The 21269-nt window shown below is 47.2% G+C and overlaps 1 protein-coding gene across 4 annotated transcripts in view; it reads left to right on the forward strand.

The window, feature by feature from the left end:
• The window catches only part of TTYH3 (tweety family member 3), a 96890-nt gene that overhangs the window by 51154 nt on the left and 24467 nt on the right, over positions 1-21269 (forward strand). For all 4 annotated transcript variants that reach the window (XM_064153662.1, XM_064153663.1, XM_064153660.1 and 1 more), the window contains exons 2-7: positions 2890-3059; positions 12271-12382; positions 13158-13378; positions 14147-14242; positions 16753-16825; positions 17170-17245. In XM_064153662.1, the coding sequence (XP_064009732.1) occupies positions 2890-3059; positions 12271-12382; positions 13158-13378; positions 14147-14242; positions 16753-16825; positions 17170-17245 (748 nt within the window). The remainder of the gene's footprint in view (positions 1-2889; positions 3060-12270; positions 12383-13157; positions 13379-14146; positions 14243-16752; positions 16826-17169; positions 17246-21269) is intronic.

A 21269-nucleotide genomic window follows, 5' to 3' on the forward strand; every position in this document is an offset into this window, starting at 1 on the left:
CTAGGTTGGCCTGGATGATCTTGGAGGTCTCTTCCAACCTGGTTGATTCTATGATTCAAGCATTTTCTGCATGAGAAGGAGAAGATAGAGTGATTAAAACAAAAACCCAAACTTTTTTTTTTGCTGTTGTTGCAGATACAGATCTATCTCTGCCTTCCCAGCAGTAGAGCAGCGCTAGGTGACTTAGACCCTTTCCATGTGTTGAAATAATCTCTAATGAGTGGACATTTGTCACCACTACCAAGGATGTTGAGGTGCTGGAAGGTGTCCAGAGAAGGGCAACAAAGCTGGTGAAGGGCCTGGAGCATAAACCCTATGAGGAGAGGCTGAGGGAGCTGGGCCTGTTTAGCCTGGAGAAGAGGAGGCTCAGGGGTGATCTTATTACTGTCTACAACTACCTGAAGGGGCATTGTAGCCAGGTGGGGGGTGGCCTCTTCTGCCAGGCAACCAGCAGTAGAACAAGGGGACACAGTCTCAAGTTGTGCCAGGGTAGGTATAGGCTGGATATTAGGAGGAAGTTCTTCCCAGAGAGAGTGATTGGCATTGGAATGGGCTGCCCAGGGAGGTGGTGGAGGCACCGTCCCTGGGGGTCTTCAAGCAAAGCCTGGATGAGACACTTAGTGCCATGGTCTGGTTGACTGGATAGGACTGGGTGCTAGGTTGGACTGGATGATCTTGGAGGTCTCTTCCAAACTGGTTGATTCTATGATTCACCTGGCAAAGTGGGACTGGGTTTGGTGTTAGAATGGATTTCTTTCTTTTTTTTTTTTCATTTGTTAAACACATTTTTTGCTGCATTTTTGGGCTTTGGCCAGGGTTTGCTGAATAAAAACACTTGGAGTGGAGTTAAACACTTATTGCTTCCCTATCTTTCCAAGAACCTCTGACTAGAAATAGGTCTAACGCAATAACTCAGCTTTGAGCCAATGTGTCTGTAGCATCCACGTTTGTTGTACCTATATGGGGATGGTATATGGAGGGGTTTAGCATTTATTCCAGGTCTACCTTGAGCAGAAGCATTGCTTGGGGATTCATTTTTATTATTTATTTCTTTTTTTAAATCAATCTCATGCATGTATAATAAATTCCACCCCCTTTCAAGCCCACTCATGCACTTGGATTTCTAATGAATAAGCCTGCATATTTATTCATGAAGATTAAAGAACTCTACAGATAGAGGCAGCTGCCTGAACTGTTTTTTTCCCCTTTTAAATCTGCTGACCTGTGATCAGGAGTAAAGAGGAAACCACCTTCCCTGAGTCACTTAGGCTGTTTGCAGACTGAGAACAGGCAAAATCATAGAATCAGTCAGGGTTGAAAGGGACCACAAGGATCATCCAGTTCCAACCCCAACTGCCGTGGGCAGGGACACCTCACACTAGATCAGGCTGGACAGAGCTTCATCCAGCCTGGCTTTAAATACCTCTAGGGATGGGGCTTTGACCACCCCCTTGGGCAACCCATTCCAGAGTCTCACCACCCTCATGCTGAAGAACTTCTTCCTTACACCCAGGCTGAATCTACCCATTTACAGCTTTGTTCCATTCCCCATTATAGCTTTGTTCTGTTCTCCACGGTTCTATCACTACCTGGCAGCCTAAAATGTCCCTCCCCAGCATTCTTGTAGCCCTCCTTAAGATACTGAAAGGTTAAAGCAAGGTCAACTTGGAGCCTTCTCTTCTCCAGACTGAACAGACCCAACTTCCTCAGTCTTTCTCCATAGCAGAGCAGCTCCAGCCCTCTGCTCATCCTCATGGCCCTTCCCTGGACACCTTCTAGCACATCCATATCTCTCTTGTAATAGGGGCTCCAGGTAGGGTCTCACCAGTGTGGAGTAGAGGGAGAGAATCACTTCCCTCCTCCTGCTGGCCACACTTCTCCTGCTGCAGCCCAGGCTCTGGCTGGCTCTCTGGGCTGCAAGAACACACTGACATCTTGTACTGAACTTCTCATCCACCAGCACCCCTAAGGCCCTCTCCTCAGAGCTGTTCTCAGGCAGGTCACTGCCCAGCCTATATTGGTGCTTGGGATTACTTCAACCCACATGCAGGCAAAATGGCTCAGCTAGACATTGCTCTGCAACAGAACATCACAGGACATCAGGGGCTGGAAGGGACCCAAAGAGATCACTGAGTCCAACTCCTATGGTTTCATTGAGTGGGATGCAGTGTGGGGAGAAAGTAGGGCTAAAAAAAATTCTCCTTTTGATGTTTAAAAAGCATAGAGAAAGCAGAAACCAACTTGTTTTCAAGCTATACATTCAGCACTGTCTTATTGCAGAGCACTGTCTTATTGCAGAGTCCTGTGTCCAGTTCTGGGCCCCTCAATTCAAGAGAGATGTTGAGGTGCTGGAAGGTGTCCTGAGAAGGACGACAAAGCTGGTGAGGGGCCTGGAACACAAACCCTATGAGGAGAGGCTGAGGGCGCTGGGGGTGTGCAACCTGCAGAAGAGGAGGCTCAGGGCAGACCTCATTGCTGTCTACAACTACCTGAAGGGAGGCTGTAGCCAGGTGGGGTTGGTCTCTTCTCCCAGGCAAGCAGCAATAGAACAAGGGGACACAGTCTCAAGCTGTGTTGGGGGAAGCATAGGCTGGATGTTAGGAGGAAGTTGTTGGCAGAGAGAGTGATTGGCATTGGAATGGGCTGCCCAGGGAGGTGGTGGAGTCACCGCCCCTGGAGGTGTTGAAGCAAAGCCTGGATGAGGCACTTAGTGCCATGGTCTAGATCACTGGATAGGGCTGGGTGCTAGGTTGACCTGGATGATCTTGGAGGTCTCTTCTAACCTGGTTGATTCTATGGTTCTAAGCCCACGAGCCCCTGGGCTCAGGTTCACATCGCTGCTACAGCCATGCCGTGGTCAGATGTGACACTTGTCTCTGTTCCCCACAGGCCCTGCTGCTGCTGGGTGGCATCGCTCTCTCCTGCCTCGCTCTGGACCTGCTCTTTCTCTTGTTCTACTCCTTCTGGCTGTGTTGCCGCCACCGGAAGAGCGAAGAACACCTAAATGCTGACTGCTGCTGCACGGCGTGGTGCGTCATCATCGCCACCCTGGTCTGCAGGTATGCTTGGTGCCCCAGAGGGCTCTTCCTGTCACTGGGAGTGCAGCATCCTCTGTGTGCATTTTTCACACTTGGTGTCTTGCATCTGTACTTAGTGCTGGCAGCAGTTCCTCTTTCCACTTGTTATATGTGTACTTTGTGGTAGGTTGAGGGATCCTAGATCCCTCTTGTTGTAGAAATGAAGGATGAGTTATGAATATTAATTTTGGTGTGAATATTAATGTTTATTATTAATATTAAAATTTTGTGGAAATTTCCCTGAGATTCTTTGGATTTTCAGTTGACAACAAGGCCAAGTGCAGGGTTCTGCACTTTGGCAACAACAACCCCAAGCAGTGCTACAGACTGGGGACAGAGCAGCTAGAGAGCAACCAGGAAGAAAGGGACCTGGGGGTACTGATAGATAGTAGCTGAACATGAGCTAGCAGTGTGCCCAGGTGGCCAAGAGAGCCAATGGCATCCTGGCCTGCATCAGGAACAGTGTGTCCAGAAGGACAAAGGAGGTTATTCTGCCCCTGTACTCAGCACTGCTCAGGCAACACCTTCAGTGCTGTGTCCAGTTCTGGGCTCCTCAATTCAAGAGAGATGTTGAGGTACTGGAACATGTGCAGAGAAGGGTAACGAAGCTGGTGAGGGGCCTGGAGCACAGCCCTGTGAGGAAAGGCTGAGGGAGGTGGGGGTGTGCAGCCCAGAGAAGAGGAGGCTCAGGGCAGAGCTCATTGCTGTCTACAACTCCCTGAAGGGAGGCTGTAGCCAGGTGGGGTTGGTCTCTTGCCAGGCAACCAGCAACAGAACAAGGGGACACAGTCTCAAGCTGTGCTGGGGGAAGTATAGGCTGGATGTTAGGAGGAAGTTGTTGTCAGAGAGAGTGATTGGCATTGGAATGGGCTGCCCAGGGAGGTGGTGGAGTCACCACCCCTGGAGGTGTTGAACCAAAGCCTGGATGAGACACTTAGTGCCATGATCTAGATCACTGGCTAGGGCTGGATGCTAGGTTGGCCTGGCTGATCTTGGAGTTCTCTTCCAACCTGGTTGATTCTTTTCTATCCTATCTTATTCATTGCCTTTCATATATACACTCTTGTAAATAGACTTTCTCTTAAAACTTACAATCAGTGGCATCCTCATTCTTGCTCCTGGAAAGGGGTAAGAGTCATTTCTGTCCTCCAGATCCGGGTAAGCTTGTGGCCCAAACTGGGACATACTTACTTTTTGATGTGTATAAATATCTGAGGAGTAGGTGTCAAGTGGCTGGGATCAGTCTCTTTTTGGCAGTCATCAGCAAAAAGACAAGGAGCAAGGTCTACAAACTGGAACATAGAAGGTTTCACCTCAACACAAGGAGAAACTTCTTTACAGTGAGCACGACAGAGCACTGGGACAGGCTGGTCAGAAAGGTTGTGGAGTCTCCTTCTCTGGAGATTTTCAAAACCCACCTGGATGCATTCCTATGTGAACTGTCCTAGGGCATCCTGCCTTGGCAGGGGGGTTGGACTCAATGATCTCTGGAGGTCCCTTCCAATCTCTAAGATTCTGTGATTCTTGAAGGCCAGCCTTAACTTGAATTCAAGGGCCAGGCAGTGCTGTTGGTGTATTTGCTCTTTTGAAGGCACATGCTTAAGAGAATAGAAAATGCCTGAAGTAGTGCAGCAAGCACTACAGAGCAGCACTGTGGTGATTTAGCAGCAGGCAATGGATTTACCTGTAGAGGCAGGGGCTGAGTATGGAGGAGGAGATCTAGTGCACTGACGTGTTGCCACCTTCACAGGGAGCTCTTCTGTGCTCCACTGATTGCAAACAGGCATCTGGAACTGAAAGGCAAACCAGAGAACAACTTGTAAAGGAGAAATCTCAGCCTCATTCACCTACCTTTGTTAGTGATCACAAGAGCTTTAGCTTCATCCATTCCACTCCGCTGAATGTGCTGTGGTCCTAACCCCTTCTTACAGAAGCTCTAGCTGATGCTATTTATAGTTGTGCTGCTGCTACAGGCTCTTGTTAGCCACTGTTATGCAGCATATGTGTCCAACACAGCTGTTGCAGAGCATAGTAGTTGTTTGTTTTCAATTGTAGAGAGGGTGAGAAGGAGAGAGACTCTGCACGTCTCCCAGAGCGTGTTGGACAATTTAAGTTGGAAAGTTTGCACATAAGTTCTGCTAAATTTCATGTGACTCCCAGTCAAAATTCCAAGCTGGAAAACTACTTAGGCTTCCTCAGAATTGGAACTGTTGTAACCATTGTTTCTTGGTGTACCATTTGTTTTTGCAAGTACTAAGTGCAGTGCAGCAATATCCTTGAAGCAAAGACTCTGCTCGAATCTGCAGTGACATTGGGTGAATATTTATTTTGACTTCTTTAATTAAGCTTTCAATTTCCACTCCAAAGTGGTTGAGAAATAGCAGATTGGTCCCCTCCACGATGAGCAAAGTTGCTGTTCAAGTGCTGGTGCTGCCCTGCAAAGCTGATTTTAGTTTTCTGCCCCTCTGACAGCAGCTAGACCCAACAGTGCACTCAGAGTGGTGCCTCTTGGCACTCTGTGCTCAGCATCTGTCTGGGAATGCAGATATGGCTGCTTCTAATCTGTACTAGCAGGAATCCCCAGTTAGATACCTGTGGCAGTTTGGGTCCCCACACTTAAGAAAATCACCCAGGCTTGACTCAGCCAAGCTGGAAATTAGAATGAAGCTTTATATTTACAGCTTAGCACAATATACAAGCAGGGATTTACAATCTATACAGCCAGAGACAGAAATACACAAGTTGAAAAGGTAATACAGAAACACAACAGCCCTCTCAGAAACCAGAGTCCCCAGGAGGGGCTCCCAACCATCCTTACACATCCTTTCCACTCCTCTACATTATCCCAGGCTTTGCCTTACATTCAAGGTGAGTTCAGAGAATTGGCCAGGAGGTTAGAAAGCAGAAGGATTAGTTAGACAGCAGGTTAGGGAGAAAAGTGCATGCAGCCAGGGCCAGAGAGCAACTCTGTTATCTATATTTATGTCCTTGTTTTTATCCATCTCAGCAAGCCTATGAGTGCAGCAGACATCACCATTGTTTTCTTTTCACAGCCTGTAATCTAATTCCTCTCACCTAAATATTCTGGCTAGCTTCAAACTAGCACAATACCAACAGTTAGAGATTAGTCCACTGGATGTATCCTGTCCTAGCTGTGCCTTATTGCATAACAAAAATGCTGGGGAATAAGGCTGTTCCCAGTGGCTCCCTGACAGTTGGCTGACCTGGGAGCCAGCCCCATGCAAGGGGAGAGAAGTTGCTTGGATGCTGATGCAACAGCAGCTGATCTCATCCAACCAAGCACTGTGAAGTGTACTGTTGTCTTCCTAGCTGAGAACTAGTTAACTCTGGTTAAGTCCAGCTCTGCCTAGTACATGCATATGTAGGTAGCAGTTAATCCCAGGAGGCTGTTTGTGCTGTGAATCCTGCTGACTGCTGTGGGATCACTGTTTCCTAAGGACTCAGTGTTTCCTGCCAAGCAACAGGGAGAATGCTGAGCCAGCAGGAAGGCTTAACTGGTTAACTGGAGCTCTCCAACAAAACATCTCTTTATAAAGAGTCTTCCCAGTTGCTCTAGTCACAAAGCTGCAGGAATGATTTGCCTGGGTTATTCCTTGAATGCTTTGTTTCAAGTCCTTACCAACTTTGATTGGTTTCTGTACCTAGCGAGCTGTCTTCTAAATCATCTCATCCACCAGCTGGGTGACTTTTACTCTCCCAGAAGGGAACTCAGCTCCCAAGGTGGCTAGGAAGCTTTGTGGAGAGGATAACTGAAATAAGTGGGTACAAATAGATGGTGAAAACTTGCTTTCTTAAGTGCCAGTAATAGCACTTTCCCTCGGTGCGAAAGTGCAAGGTGGTAATTAGACAGACAAATTAACATTCCTCCTGAGAATGTGAAGTCTAAAAAGGGCTCTCCTTATGAAGTTCCTGTAATTAAAGATGACTTGGTGTAGTTAGATTATTCATTTCAAAGGATGTGATATGAATGGCTAGTGTTCATCTCTTCAGACTGGTGGCTGGGTACCCAGCGGGGTTTGCACTGTGTGTGGGGGGGTATTACAATGGGAAGATCTCTCCACCAGAAGGCATGTGTATGTTCCCTCTCTCAGGTCAACTCTGCTGTTTGTGTATATCCCCATATATACCTAGAATCATGGAATCAGTCAGGGTTGGAAGGGACCACAAGGACCATCTAGTTCCAACCCACCTGCCATGGCCAGGGACACCCTACCACAGCCTCATCCAGCCTGGCCTTAAACACCTCCAGGGATGTGGCCTCAATCACCTCCCTGGGCAACCCATTCCAGGCTCTCACCACTCTCATGCTGAAGAGCTTCCACCTATTATCCAGCAAGCATGTTTTTGCAGGTTATATTGGAAGCTAATTCAGAATTAGACTTGATTTTTTCTTTTCCAGTTCATTGTCGAGGAATGCTCTTTATCAAGCCTGTGTTACTGTTACCTACAAATAAACAGGAAAGTTATTCTCCTGATTTCAGGAAGACTCAATAAATTCAGAAGTGGCATGGCATACTGTTCTTCTGTCTCATGCCATAGAACTTTTCAAGCAGCTGGTAGAGCATGCTGTGCCTCCAGTGTGTTTCTGTGGGTGTGCATTGGTGCTGATGCTGTTAACATCATAGAATCAAGCAGGTTGGAAGAGACCTCCAAGCTCATCCAGTCCAACCTAGCACCCAGCCCTAGCCAATCAACAAGACCATGGCAGTAGTGCCCCATGCAGTCTTTTCTAGAACACCCTCAGGGACTGTGGCTCCACCACCTCCCTGGGCAGCCCATTCCAATGCCAATCACTCTCTCTGCCAACAATTTCCTCCTAACATCCAGCCTAGACCTCCCCTGGCACAACTTGAGACTGTGTCCCCTTGTTCTGTTGCTGGTTGCCTGGGAGAAGAGCCCAACCCCACCTGGCTACAGCCTCCCTTCAGGGAGTTGTAGACAGCAATGAGCTCTGCCCTGAGCCTCCTCTTCTGCAGGCTGTACACCCCCAGCTCCGTCAACCTCTCCTCACAGGGCTGTGCTCCAGGCCCCTCACCAGCTTTGTCGCCCTTCTCTGGACATGCTCCAGCACCTCAGCATCTCTCTTGAATTGAGGAGCCCAGAACTGGACACAGTACTCAAGGTGTTGCCTGACCACTGTTGAGTACAGGGGCAGAATAACCTCCCTCATCCTACTGGCCACACTGTTCCTGATGCAGGCCAGGATGCCATTGGCTCTCTTGGCCACCTGGGCACACTGCTGGCTCATGTTCAGCTACTATCTACCAGCACCTCCAGGTCCCTCTCTTCCTGGCTGCTCTCAGCCACTCTGTCCCCAGCCTGTAGTGCTGCTTGGGGTTGCTGTGGCCAAAGTGCAGAACCCTGCACTTGGCCTTGTTAAATCTCATCCCATTGGCCTCTGCCCACCCATCCAGCCTGTCTAGGTCTCTCTGCAGGACTCTCCTAGACTGGCTAACCTACTGTCTAATCTCTCTGCTTCCTAGCCCCCCTGGACAATTCTCCAAAACCACCTTGAACATGAGGCAAAGTCTGGGATAAGGTAGAGGGGTGGAAAGGACATGGAAGGGTGTTTGAGAGCCCCTCCTGGGGACTCTGGTTTCTGGGAGGGCTGTTGTGTTTCTGCATTGCCTTTCCAACTTGTGTATTTCTGTCTCTGGCTGTATAGATTGTAAATCCCTGCTTGCATACTGTGCTAAGCTGTAATGTAAAGCTTCATTCTAATTTCCAGCTTGGCTGAGTCCAGTCTGGGTGATTTTCTCTAAGTGTGTGTGTGGGATGGGTAACACCCAAACTGTCACAGGGTTCAGGAGGGGGGTGGTGGTGTGTGCTGTGGAGGGTGTGTGTGTGACAGAAGCAAGGACAGCAGAAGGGGAGATGACTTGCCCGTAGAATTGTCGGCAATGCGTTGGAGTATCTTCCAGAGGCTGCTGGGGTGGTAACAAGCTGTGCCAGTCAGGAATGCTGCTCTCCCGTGTCCACACTGCATGGCAGGAATGCAGGCTTCCCCAGTGGATGGTCAGTTTGTCATTCTCTACCAGGAAATGGATCTGCTCTATCTTGGGTTTACAGAGCCTCACAGGGTTTGTATGAGAAGCTGTGTGATTTGTCCTGACCTCCAGGGCTTACACTGCTGGGTTAAGATGAGTTCATCTATTTTTACCTTAAAAGAATTGCTGAAAGAGCCCCTCTGTTTGCCTGCAATCAAATAAGGTAGTTAAAAACTAGTGCAAATCCTCAAATCTGCTTTAAACAATAGCAACTTAAACCAGTGTGTGTAGGCAGGGATTTGAAACAACTGCTGGATTTAGATGAAGCCAAATGTAAATGGAAAATTAAACAGCAACAGTCCTGTCCTCTTCCCCCACTGCTTTCCCCCTTCATGAGTCCAGGCAGCTGCCCCCAGCCTGGGCTTCAGAAATGGTTTCCTTCCCTCTCTAGCATAGGGTAGAAAGGGGAACTGGCACCAAACTGCACGGCTTGCTCCTAGAAGAAGAAGAAATGGCTGCCTAAGTGTCCTGGCTGGCACAGGGTGTGAATGCAAAGCTGGCTTTTGCTGGGCAGCACTGGAACAGTTAATGCTCCCTGTGTGGTTCCAGTGAATGTGTGATAAGCATGTCTAGAGGAATTCATTAGTTGAATTACATGGCTTTTAGCCCAACTCCTGTTGCTCTAGTGTTTTCTTTCATGAGTAGGGACTGTGCCTAGAGGGTTAAAGGCAGTCCAGGCTGTGGTTCAAGCCTGTGGATGGCTGCTAGGGCAGTTCTGCCTGGGGTAACAATCTTCAAGTCATTTGCCTGTTGTTGCTAGCACTTCATGACCAGTACCTTTGAGTAAAGTGGCTGATGTACCTGGCTGTGCTGCATCTGTATGGATGATGAGATGACTGCCTCAGAATGCTGCTTCTGAGTCTTTTCCATCCAAACCCTGCTACTGTGCTGGGAATACTGAGAGCTAGCAGCAGGCTTTGGGCACTTACCAAGCCTTTGCTGAAAGCATAGGCTTTCTAGTAGCTCTAACAGGCTGAATAGAAATTGCTCACCAATTAAAGGGATCAGATATGCATATTCCACATCAGGAATGTTCTGGAATGTATTTGGTCTCTACAGTAGGAAGAAATGGTAAAGCTTTTTGCTGCTCAGGAGATTGGAAGAGTCTGTCTGAATTTCTTCTGATAAGACAAGGAGCAATTCAAGCCAGAGGTTCATGATTGCAGTGATGGAATACTGAGTTATCTTCTCCTGGAGCTCCAATCCCTGGTTCAGGAGGAGGAGGAAGCGTGTGTCTCTCTTTATCCCTTCCACCCCCCTGCACCCTAGGCATGCATTATCAAGCTCTGCTAATAGCTGCAAGCAGGGAGGAAGGCAGAGGGTTTTTCTCCCTTTAATTATCAGCATCATTTGCATTAGAAAAATGTTTGAGGAGTGGTGTTCATGAAGAGACTGAGTTCTGGTATTAACTTACATACCTACTACCTCTTTTTGCTTATGATCTAGGGTGCTTGCTGTCCCTTGAAGACCTGCTGAGGCTTTTATGGGCCAAGTGCTCTGTAACTTATGAGTATTTCACTGTTGGAAAAAGCTTGGGTCTGGCACAGATTGTCACAGGGGTTCTGCTTCCAGTGCGTGATCTTTGCTTCCAGTTCCTCTGTGTGAAGAGAAAGTAGAAATGAAGCCAGGTGAACTGTATTGCTCTGCTCACTTTGTGAAGTGGATGAGCCCAGGATAGGAGAGGAGGATTGATGCTGTCTTGCTGCAGGAGAGGAGTGAGAGCAGGAAAAGTCGTTTGGACTGCAGGATGGATCTATGTGCCAGAGGAAACCAGTGCAAGGGACAGTTATCTAGACAAAGCCCACTCTGGCCTGCCTGCTTGGGTTCACTTCCCAGCCAGTGACAGTGGTGAAGAATGCCTAATGTCCTTTAGTGACCCTTCCTATTAAGCAAAGGCATATGCTTGTTCTGAAAGCTGTTTGGCTTCTTTTCTTCCTCCCCTTTTCTTCCTTCAAACCCACTCTGCAAAGGCAGGGCTCTAACTCAAGCACAAAATTGCTGTGAAGAAACAAAATTATTTCATCCAGAATAATTGTAGATTTACACCAAAACCTTCCTTTCTGCTACCACAAATGTGCAGTGTCTTCAGATCCTTGCCAGGAAAAATCTTGGGCACTCTGAAGCTGGATGTGACATGGGAATAGGAAATGTCTATCCTGGTAATGTTTGTTTGCCCTGAGTTTAGTCGTGTGACCTCTTCATGAGTTCTTTTCTCTTCTATTATTAGGAAAAATGGGTTTGGGAAGAGGAACTGTGAGTTCCTGCAGTGCTGTCTTAGAAGAAGTATCTCTGACTTGCATGAGATAATCTCCTGGTTGCAACTGATTTACAGGATCTTCCTCCTTTAAGTGAGGCTTAAGCTAATATGGTTTACTTTATAATTGGGGCAGACCGATATGTGTGGACAGCTCTGGCAAATGGGTTGATAGGTGGTAATTTGCTAAGCAGCTGGAGTTGAATTGTGTCTGCAAGCTTGAAATCCATTTGCTTTAAAAATAAATAAGTCTTTTGTTCTAGTAAGTTATTAAACCTCCCTTCCCACTTCTCTAAATCAGTGTGACGCAAATACCTCTAATGGGAAGGTAAATCAAGATAGAGGATGGTCACAGTGCAAGCGAGGAGGTATCCAGAGGAACCACCACCACAGACAAATAAGGAATGCAAGCCCTTGGTGCCCTGCTTTTAAAAATTGGAGCCAAGCAATCTGTATTTCATGTCCAGGACAGGCACTTGTCTCCTGACACAGCAGTGACAGCGCTTGCAAGATTCACTGGATGGCCACTTCTGGTTGCCCATGGCTAAATCTGAACTCTTAACGGTTCTCTCACAGATTTTCATTACAGTACCATAAACAAAACATACATATTGAGAAGGGGCAGTGTCTGTCATATGGATGCTATGCAGAGAATCAGTGGCTGTGTGAAAAATAGGGGCAAATGTTTGCAGGTGAATTTCTTTAAGTGGTCGTTGAGGAGCACAGCTTAACCCTAGCTACCCATGGGGAAGCTTCCCTCTCTGTGCAGAGTGCTGACGAGACTACCGAGGGTGCTGTAGCAGTAAGCTGTGCATTATATAGCTTCCCTTTTAGCTTTAACTCTACCCTTTCTTGCTTGCTTCCTCTGCAGTGCTGGAATTGCTGTTGGCTTCTATGGGAACGGAGAGACCAGTGACGGCATCCACCGGCTGACGTACTCGCTACGCCACGCGAACCGCACCGTGGCAGGGGTCCAAGACCGGGTAAGCACTGTCGAGTGGGGAGCATGGGCATGAGCAGGCATGCTCAGCACCTCTTCTCCTCAGTCTGCCTCTATCCCTTTCTGGTTTTTGCTAGTCTCTGGGCTTAGCAATGTGCTAAAATTTCCATTAAGAGAGCGGTGCTTTCTTCAGCTTCCCTAAAAATACCAAGCACAGCTTGTTAAATGAAGGCTTCTCTTGGCCAGGTTTAAAAACAGCTCTCTTCCACGCCCGGAAGAGGAGGCAGGCCAAAGCAGACAAGTCTTTCAGCAAAACGTATCATTTTAGTATGATCACTTGTTCCTGTGCCACCTCTAACTTCATGGCGTCTTTATTGCAACTCTAGATACAAACATGTGTGTGTCAAAGGTCCAGCTGAGACGCCCTCACTGGATGACTTGCCTGCAATCTACTTTAGAGATGCTTGTAGGTTGCTTTTGAAGGGTGAGCCACCTGGGCCCCTTAAGACAGAGAGGGCTGGTAAACTAGAAGCTATCACAGAATGAATCATAGAATGGTTTAGGTTGGAAGTGACCTCAAAGATCATCCAGTTCCAACCCCCCCCCATAAGCAGGGATACCTCCCGCTAGAAGAGGTCGCTCAAGACCTCATCCAACCTGGCCTTGAACACCTTCAGGGAGGGAGCATCCACAACCTCCCTGGGCAACCTATCCATGACTTGCTAGTAAAAATTAATTCATTTTTTCTTCCTTGACCTTCTACCTTTTAATTATTTTTCTCTTTTTGTTTTTTCCCCTTTTTCATTCTCATCCTCTAGGTACTAGACACTGCGGTGGCCCTGAACCAGACAGTGGAACCCAACTTGCTTGTCCTGGAGGAGATGTTCACGAAGCAGACAGACTACCTGCATGTTATCCAGAAACTACAAGGTCTTTTGGATGATCTGGTCAGGCAAACGACTGAGATCCCCTTTTGGAAGAATGAAGAGCTGTCTCTGGAGGAACTGGCAATTCAGATTGACCTCTATGACTGGTACAGGTGTGTAGCATGCTGTGGTGCAGTGCTTGTAGCAGCTGTTTTGGCACATTCTGCAGCAATGATGTGTATGTTCTGAATGGCTGAGCCAAAGGATCTGTATATTGCTGCAGGTGCTCTTGGCCCATCCATCTGATTTATTTCTTACAGCAAAACTGCATTCAGCTTAAATCAAAATGCTTGACAACAACTTTTTTTCTTAACTGTGTTTATTACCAGCTGAAGATAAACTTTCTTTCTAAGTGAACAAAGACTGTAGCCTGTGTCTGGGGGGAAATCAGCCCCAGAAATGGCTACTGTTGTATCCTAATAAGAGCACTGTAATTGTGAGACATGTTAATTACAGCAAAAAGCTGCACTGGTTCAGTAAGTTAACACCACAGCCTAACATTTCTTTTTACTCAGCTTTTAACAGAAAAAATCCACAAAAGAAAACGTCTGTCCACACATGTGGAATACACTGAAGCATTTTCTAACAGACATCTAGGAAGTTCAAGATGTTGCAGTGCTGCTGTTCCTTCACCTGGTGATGTGCAGTAGCTTTACACTGGAACAAGACTAGCAGTCTTATTTCTCAGCAGCTCTGTATGTTGGGTGTTTATGTTTTTAGCTGCCTCATCTCTACACCCAGAAAATAGTCATATTTCTCTGGAAATTAGTCATTAGTGTTGGCTTTTACTTGAAGAAAAGGGCTCCATTTTCCCCATGAGTCACACTAGCTTCTTGATCTGTGCCTTTTATACACTCAACTATGTTCTTTGTTTGCTGCAGGTGGCTGGGATACCTGGGCCTGCTGCTGTTCAATGTCCTGATATGTTTGCTGGTGCTCTTTGGGCTCATCAGAAACTCCAGGGGCATTCTTGTGGGGTAAGTCCTGACTCAGGCACAGCACATAAAGGAAGGCCACCTGAATGCAAGTGCATGCCAGTTTAAACCTCTAGAGTCTCGTCAGTTAGTATCAAGCAGTTCTGAGACTGAACAGCTTAACTTTGGCTCACTTTGTAGAGCGTAGCCCTGTGGATAGAATTAAGGCTGCTTAGCAGAAATATTCACAGGTAGGTTCTTGAGCTGTAAAATGCAGTGATACTGGTGTCCACTGCTTTCTCATCAAAGATGAGGAACTCCTGAGCAGTCTGCTTTCTGGCTAGCATTATTAGTCTCCATTTGCTGGGAGATGGTAATGTGAACATCATCCTCCCTTAAACTTACAGGCTTTGAAACTCTCCATTTAATTCTCTGCACTTGTTAATGGATGATAAGCATTGCATGTGCCTACACAACCTGGTAGCAGTCCTTTTGTCATGATCTGCTCTTGTCTGCCTTTGGTTTCCACACCTGAAGAAATGTTGAACTGAGAAGAAGCAGTGGTCTGTACAGTGATGAGGACAAGTCCTGTTGCCATGGCGTTGCAATATTCATGCCTAGCTGTTTCTAAAAAGCACTGTAACTGCTGCCATGCTCAGGCCCTGTTACAAGAAAAAAAATACCCCTCTCCCTGTCCTCTATCTTGGTTTAGCTTGGCATATTTGGCAAATAATCATAAACACAGTGACAGTTTGACAACTGACATGGCCAAGAGTTTATCCTGATACATGGTGGTGCCATTAATAATTGGAAACCGTGTTCAGATTTATTACTGGCCAGATGACTTCATACCTGGCAGGTTACACAGACAAAAGTCCAAGTGTATGCACAGATGGCAAACCTAGGGTTTAAATTAGAATCTCATTCCCTCTTAGCCAGAAGTTCATATTAAGGCATTCCCCAAAGGGACCAGGTGGCACAAAAAGCAAGGGTATCACAGCCAAGCAGGATGGTGAAATGCCAGAGCTAGATCTTGGAGCCAAGCAATCAGCTACTGACCCAGTCACCTTCATTTGAAGCAGAACAACAAATGTTTCTTATTGATTACCATGTTCAGCTGGAGGCACCAAGCCCTGTTGTCCTTAAGCCATGAAACTACAGAATTTTTCTGATCCATGCCTGATGATTATTGCATCCACTTGGAAAAAGCATTACAAAGTTTTTAGCCTCCTACTCCAGAGTGTTGCTCAGGGGTCAGTCTGGCAAAGCTCCATTACTTCTGCAAGATGAACCACAGATCCATTCACAGAATGGGGACTACTCAGACTTAGAATATGTTGATAAACTGGGGGATAGATTTCTTTTTTTATTCCTAATGGAGAGCCACAGATTTATTTTTTCAAAGCTCTAATCTTCAATGAGACAAATGTAGCAGAAAAGAAGTATATTCCTTCCTCACAGAGATGCTTGCACTAGGCTTGAATAAAGAATATCTTAGTTATGAAAATGGGTTTGTTTTGTTTTCTTCAGGGTGTGGGTGGGAGGGAACCTACTTGTGTTTCAAAGCCTGCAGGAAAAAGCATCCCTGAGAGCAAGCCAGCATCCCTTTTCTTTGAAGATAGGGATGCATAAAATGGAACTGCTTATTAGTCTGTATCCCCATACCTGAGGGAGTTGAGGAGCACTTTTACCTAAATATCTCCAGCACTCATACTGACAGCAGAGGTGAAGAGCTAATGTGCTGGTTGGGGAAGTGCAGAAGCCTTTTCTCCTGGTGTGTGCTAGCTGAATGTCACTGAGGCCACTGCTCTGTCAGCTTTCTGCCTTGTGTCTGCCTGATAGCAGACACTTCCCTCCATTGCTGTCACAACGAGGTCCAGCTGTCAGAACAAAGCCTTCAAATCTTGGACTTGTGTGGCAGTGGTAGGCACCTTCCCTGTTGCTCTGAGCTGTTTACCTGCAGGCAACTGTCTCCTAGGACTATGTGGGATGCTTAGGTGCTACTCAGATGCACAGAGCCTGGAAGCAGTGAGTGTTTCCTCCCACTGTCTGTAGCCTGGCAGTGCTTACACCTGACAACCTCATCTGTTCTAGAAAGAGGAGGGCTTTATCTGGTTTTGGATCAGTATGTTTCTGTCTTGTTGGGGTTTTTTAATGGCATGTTTTTCTTTGAATATCTTTAGACCCAGAAGGTAGAGCCTAGAATGCAAACAGTGGAAGTGATGGGACTGTAGTCATCCATTTGCCAATCTGCCTTCCCTCCAGCCACCCTTGTGTTATTTGTGCCTTTGGCTTCCCTGCTAGAAGCAGGATAAGATTTAGCTTCCACCCTGTTTTTCCTTCCCCTGCAGACCCAGCCCCAGGTGACATGGTAACCAACAGCTTCTCTGTCACCCCAGGTGACATGGTAACCAACAGTCCACAACACACAACAAGGGATGGTTTATTGGAAGATACAGGGGTTGATAATTTCTTGGGTTTGGTAGTTGGTTTGGACTCCAAATAACACATCTTGTGAAAGGATCTGCTTGAAGTCAGAGCATCTACATCTGCCATCTGCCTGTCTCCCACAGGGTGTGCTTGCTTGGGGTGTTTGCCCTGATTGTCAGCTGGGGATCCCTGGGTCTGGAGTTGGCTGTTGCTGTGGTAAGTGGCTGTGATCCAAGTCCCCTTCACCCTTTGCTGCAGGTTTATCAGACACAAGATTAACTTTACACCGTGTCTATCTTATAGTGCATCTTGTTCTAAGTACCTCTCCTAGCACTTTGCCTCTGTGAAAAGAGCAGAACTCTCCTTCCTCTGTGCTGTGGTGTGCCAGCTGGTACTGCTGTGGTTGTGTGAAGCAGTGCCAGTGGGGAATGGCAATGAGAGACTTCAGCATCTGAAACGCTGTTGTAGTAAAGGTTCCCTGATGTTAACCTGGCTCAAGTGCTTTTTTGATGCTGGTGTTCTTTGATATTCCTTTTCCCTTTTGTCTTGCCTCTGTCTAGGGCTCCAGTGACTTCTGTGTTAACCCTGATGCCTATGTCTCCAAAGTGGTTGAAGAGAATGCAGTGCTTAGTGCTGGTGAGTGCTGGGACTGGCTTTGGCACAGGGTACTGTGGCTCCAGCTGTCACGTAGTAGTGTGAGAGTGGCTGAGAATTTCAGGCTGTGTTTGGAGCAGAGGAGCTTGCCTACAGTGGGTAAAGTGTGTATGCAAACTCTGATAACCAGTATTCTTCCCAAAGAAGCGTGTGTGCTCCCATCAGAAGTGGACATGTACTTCTGTTTTGTCAGAAGAGCCTTCAGAACTAACTGTCATGACTCTTGGGTGGAAAAAAATGACAAGATGGAACAGCAGAAGCCCTTGGATTATTTTGCTCTGAATGTAGCACTCTTCCATCATGTTCTCCTCCCTGACAGACCTGTGGCAAAAGCAGTGTGTACTTCGAGTTGTCATTTCTTTACACTTGCTCTTGGATCTGTATTCCTGAATCTAGGATACTGCTTTTTTTATATATGTTATCAACCAATGTATTTCTTTTCTCTTAATGATGACTCTCAAGAGTCTCTACAGTGTGAATTTAAAGGGTGAATGAATAGGAACAGCCACAAAGAGAAGCATGAATTTCCTTTTCTATCACAAATGCACTTTGATTGCTTTGTTTATCCTGTTGTGTTTAAAGCATTGTGCCTGCATCACAGTGGCATCCAGCTGAAGCAATGATGGATTTTGAGTTTGTTGCTCTTAATTTAGACTCAAGCAGTTGGTTAGAGGAGGCAGGGGGCCTCCAATTTGGACCTCATAGGGGTGAAGAGTGCTGGAGAGCAGCCAGGAAGAAAGGGACCTGGGGATACTGGTAGATAGTAGGCTGAAGATGATCCAGCAGTGTGCCCAGGTGGCCAAGAGAGCCAATGGCATCCTGGCCTGCATCAGGAACAGTGTGGCCAGCAGGATGAGGGAGGTTATTCTGCCCCTCTACACAACACTGCTCAGGCCACACCTTGAGTACTGTGTCCAGTTCTGGGCTCCTCAGTTCAAGAGAGATGTTGAGGTACTGGAACATGTCCAGAGAAGGGTAACAAGGCTGGTGAAAGGCCTGTAGCACAAACCCTATCAGGAGAGGCTGAGGGAGCTGGGGTTGTTTAGCCTGCAGAAGAGGAGGCTCAGGAGGGACCTCATTGCTGTCTACAACTACCTGAAGAGAAGTTGTAGCCAGGTGGGGTTGGTCTCTTCTCCCAGGCAACCAGCAACAGAACAAGGGGACACAGTCTCAAGCTGTGCCAGGGGAAGTATAGGCTGGGTGTTAGGAGAAAGTTCTTCACAGAGAGAGTGATTGGCATTGGAATGGGCTGCCCAGGGAGGTGGTGGAGTCATCATCCCTGGAGGTGTTCAAGCAAAGCCTGGCTGAGGCACTTAGTGCCATGGTCTGGTTGACTGGCTAGGGCTGGGTGCTAGGTTGGACTGGATGATCTTGGAGGCCTCTCCCAACCTGGTTGATTTTATGATTCTATGATTCAGAACTGTGTCTTAGCAAAAATATGGTTGGGCATCTGCCAGCAGAGAATACTGCAAGTGTTAAAAATGAAAAGCATTTTTTCAGGACTGAGTTTTACTGCTTAGGTAACAAAGTTCACTTTTTTTCTCCTACCTCCTATCCCCCTGATAGTTCCTCTGCGTAGTTCTGTGTGCGATTAAACAACTACACAATGACACTGATTTTCAAAAGGAACCACTTGTTTTTCTTGGTTCTTATTTGCTGGAACTGGAGAATCTTTGCCTTGTGTACAGAAAATCTAATCTATGGCCATGTGCTTAGCCAACAGCTGCCTCTTACTGTGCAACTAACTGATAGGGAGCTATGTCTGTAGCGATGGCTGAGGATGCAGGGATTGGAAGCAATAAGAAATGTTTATGTCTGGAGGCAGAACCCAGGATAAAAGTATGTACAGGTTGATATTACCACCTTAGAGCTTATTTTTGGAGTGCCTTATTTATTGGTTTCCTGGGAAGGAGAAGGTAGGGCCAGGCAGCTCTCTTTGTGCAAAGAATCATAGAATCATAGAATCAACCAGGTTGGAAGAGACCTCCAAGATCATCCAGTCCAACCTAGCACCCAGCCCTATCCAATCAACCAGACCATGGCACTAAGTGCCTCATCCAGGCTTTTCTTGAAGACCCCCAGGGACGGTGCCTCCACCACCTCCCTGGGCAGCCCATTCCAATGCCAATCACTCTCTCTGTGAAGAACTTCTTCCTAATATCCAGCCTATACCTACCCTGGCACAACTTGAGACTGTGTCCCCTTGTTCTATTGCTGGTTACCTGGGAGAAGAGGCCACCCCCCATCTGGCTACAATGCCCCTTCAGGTAGTTGTAGACAGTAATAAGATCACCCCTGAGCCTCCTCTTCTCCAGGCTAAACAGGCCCAGCTCCCTCAACCTCTCCTCATAGGATTTGTGCTCCAGGCCCCTCACCAGCTTTGTTGCCCTTCTCTGGACATGTTCCAGCACCTCAACATCTTTCTTGAATTGAGGGGCCCAGAACTGGACACAGCACTCAAGGTGTGGCCTGACCAGTGCTGAGTACAGGGGCAGAATAACCTCCCTTGTCCTACTGGCATGAAATGCAAAAGGGGAAGAGAATGAATGTTTAACTCCACACAAGATGACAATCCTCTCTTGGCTGAAGGTGAAGATGTCTTTAGACATCACACCAGTTTTCTACTTATTTGTGGAGAGAAATTGGTCAGTGAGTTCAAGGGGAAATATCTGATGCTGGTGCCAGCCTGAGCAATGTAATTTGGTAACTCACATCAGCTCTGGAGCATGTTTGGTACCAATTAGATTGTCCTTGAGAAGCTGAAACAATGCCTCTTTGTGCTAATTCTCCACTTCAGTTGTCCTTGTCTGCTTGGGTCCTGCAGTTTTTCACTTATCAGCATCACTCATCTAGAGGTTATCAGTGGGTGACATTCTGTCCCTCCTCCTGCTTCCCCTGGCAGGGACAGTCAGCTCCCCTGGGTGAAATCAGGCTCTGTTCTGGCAGTACCAGCAGCTAGAACAGTTGTTAAGGCTCCATAAATAACAGTGAATGGCTTTAAGTGAAATGCTGAAGAGGAGGAAGAGCAGGTGTTGTCACAGGCTTGAGTTGGAAGCGTGGCCCCTTCTGTGGGTTGCTGGTGTGTCAGTTCCCTGCTGTTAGGCACTGTTGAGTGTTCATGAGCTCCTCTGCCTTTTTTTTTTTTTATCAAAAGGAAATCAGTCTAACTTCTGAGCCTGCCACCACACCAGGCAGCTGCTTGGGAGGTGACTGAATGTTCTGCCTTCCCATGTGGATTTTCACTGCTGTGTCACCTTTTACAATCAAGAAGCTATAGAAATAACTCTTGGGTTCTCAGTGTCAGGACCATCCTGCACACCTGAGCAGGAAGGAAAATCAGGGCATGAGAACTGAACTGTGGCACTGCTCAGTGGCACTTGAATCCCAGTAGTGGCTCTTCAGAAACATCTGGAAAAAAATGGGGGAAAAAAGGGATGATATTCCATAATATAGAATGACAGAATCAGTCAGGGTTGGAAGGGACCACAAGAATCACCTAGTTACAACTAGTTACAACACCTTACACTAGATCAGGCTGTCTAGAGCCTCAGCCAGCCTGGCCTCAAACACCTCCAGCCATGGGGCCTCAACCACCTCCCTGGGCAACCCATTCCAGCCTCTCACCACTCTCATGCTCAACAAATTCCTCCTCACAGCCACTCTGAACCTACCTATCTCCAGCTTTGCTCTGTTCCCCCCAGTCCTCTCACTCCCTGACAGCCTAAAAAGTCCCTCCCCAGCTTTTCTGTAGGCCCCCTTCAGATCCTGCAAGGCCACAAGAAGGTCACCTGGGAGCCTCCTCTTCTGCAGACTGCACAGCCCCAACTCTTTCAGTCTGTTCTGGCTGTAAATTGTAGCAGCTGCTTTGTGGTCAGTTTACCCACATATACAGGAGTGATGAGCTCCAGGAAACAGGATAAGCAGCTGGGAGCCAGCATTGATGCTCTCCTCTCAGAGGAAGATGCCCTGTTTGAAGGCCACTAGTTCTAGTGCATGGACTTGTCAC

The sequence above is a fragment of the Pogoniulus pusillus genome, chromosome 13, assembly GCF_015220805.1.
Source record: "Pogoniulus pusillus isolate bPogPus1 chromosome 13, bPogPus1.pri, whole genome shotgun sequence".
Lineage (NCBI taxonomy): Eukaryota > Metazoa > Chordata > Aves > Piciformes > Lybiidae > Pogoniulus > Pogoniulus pusillus.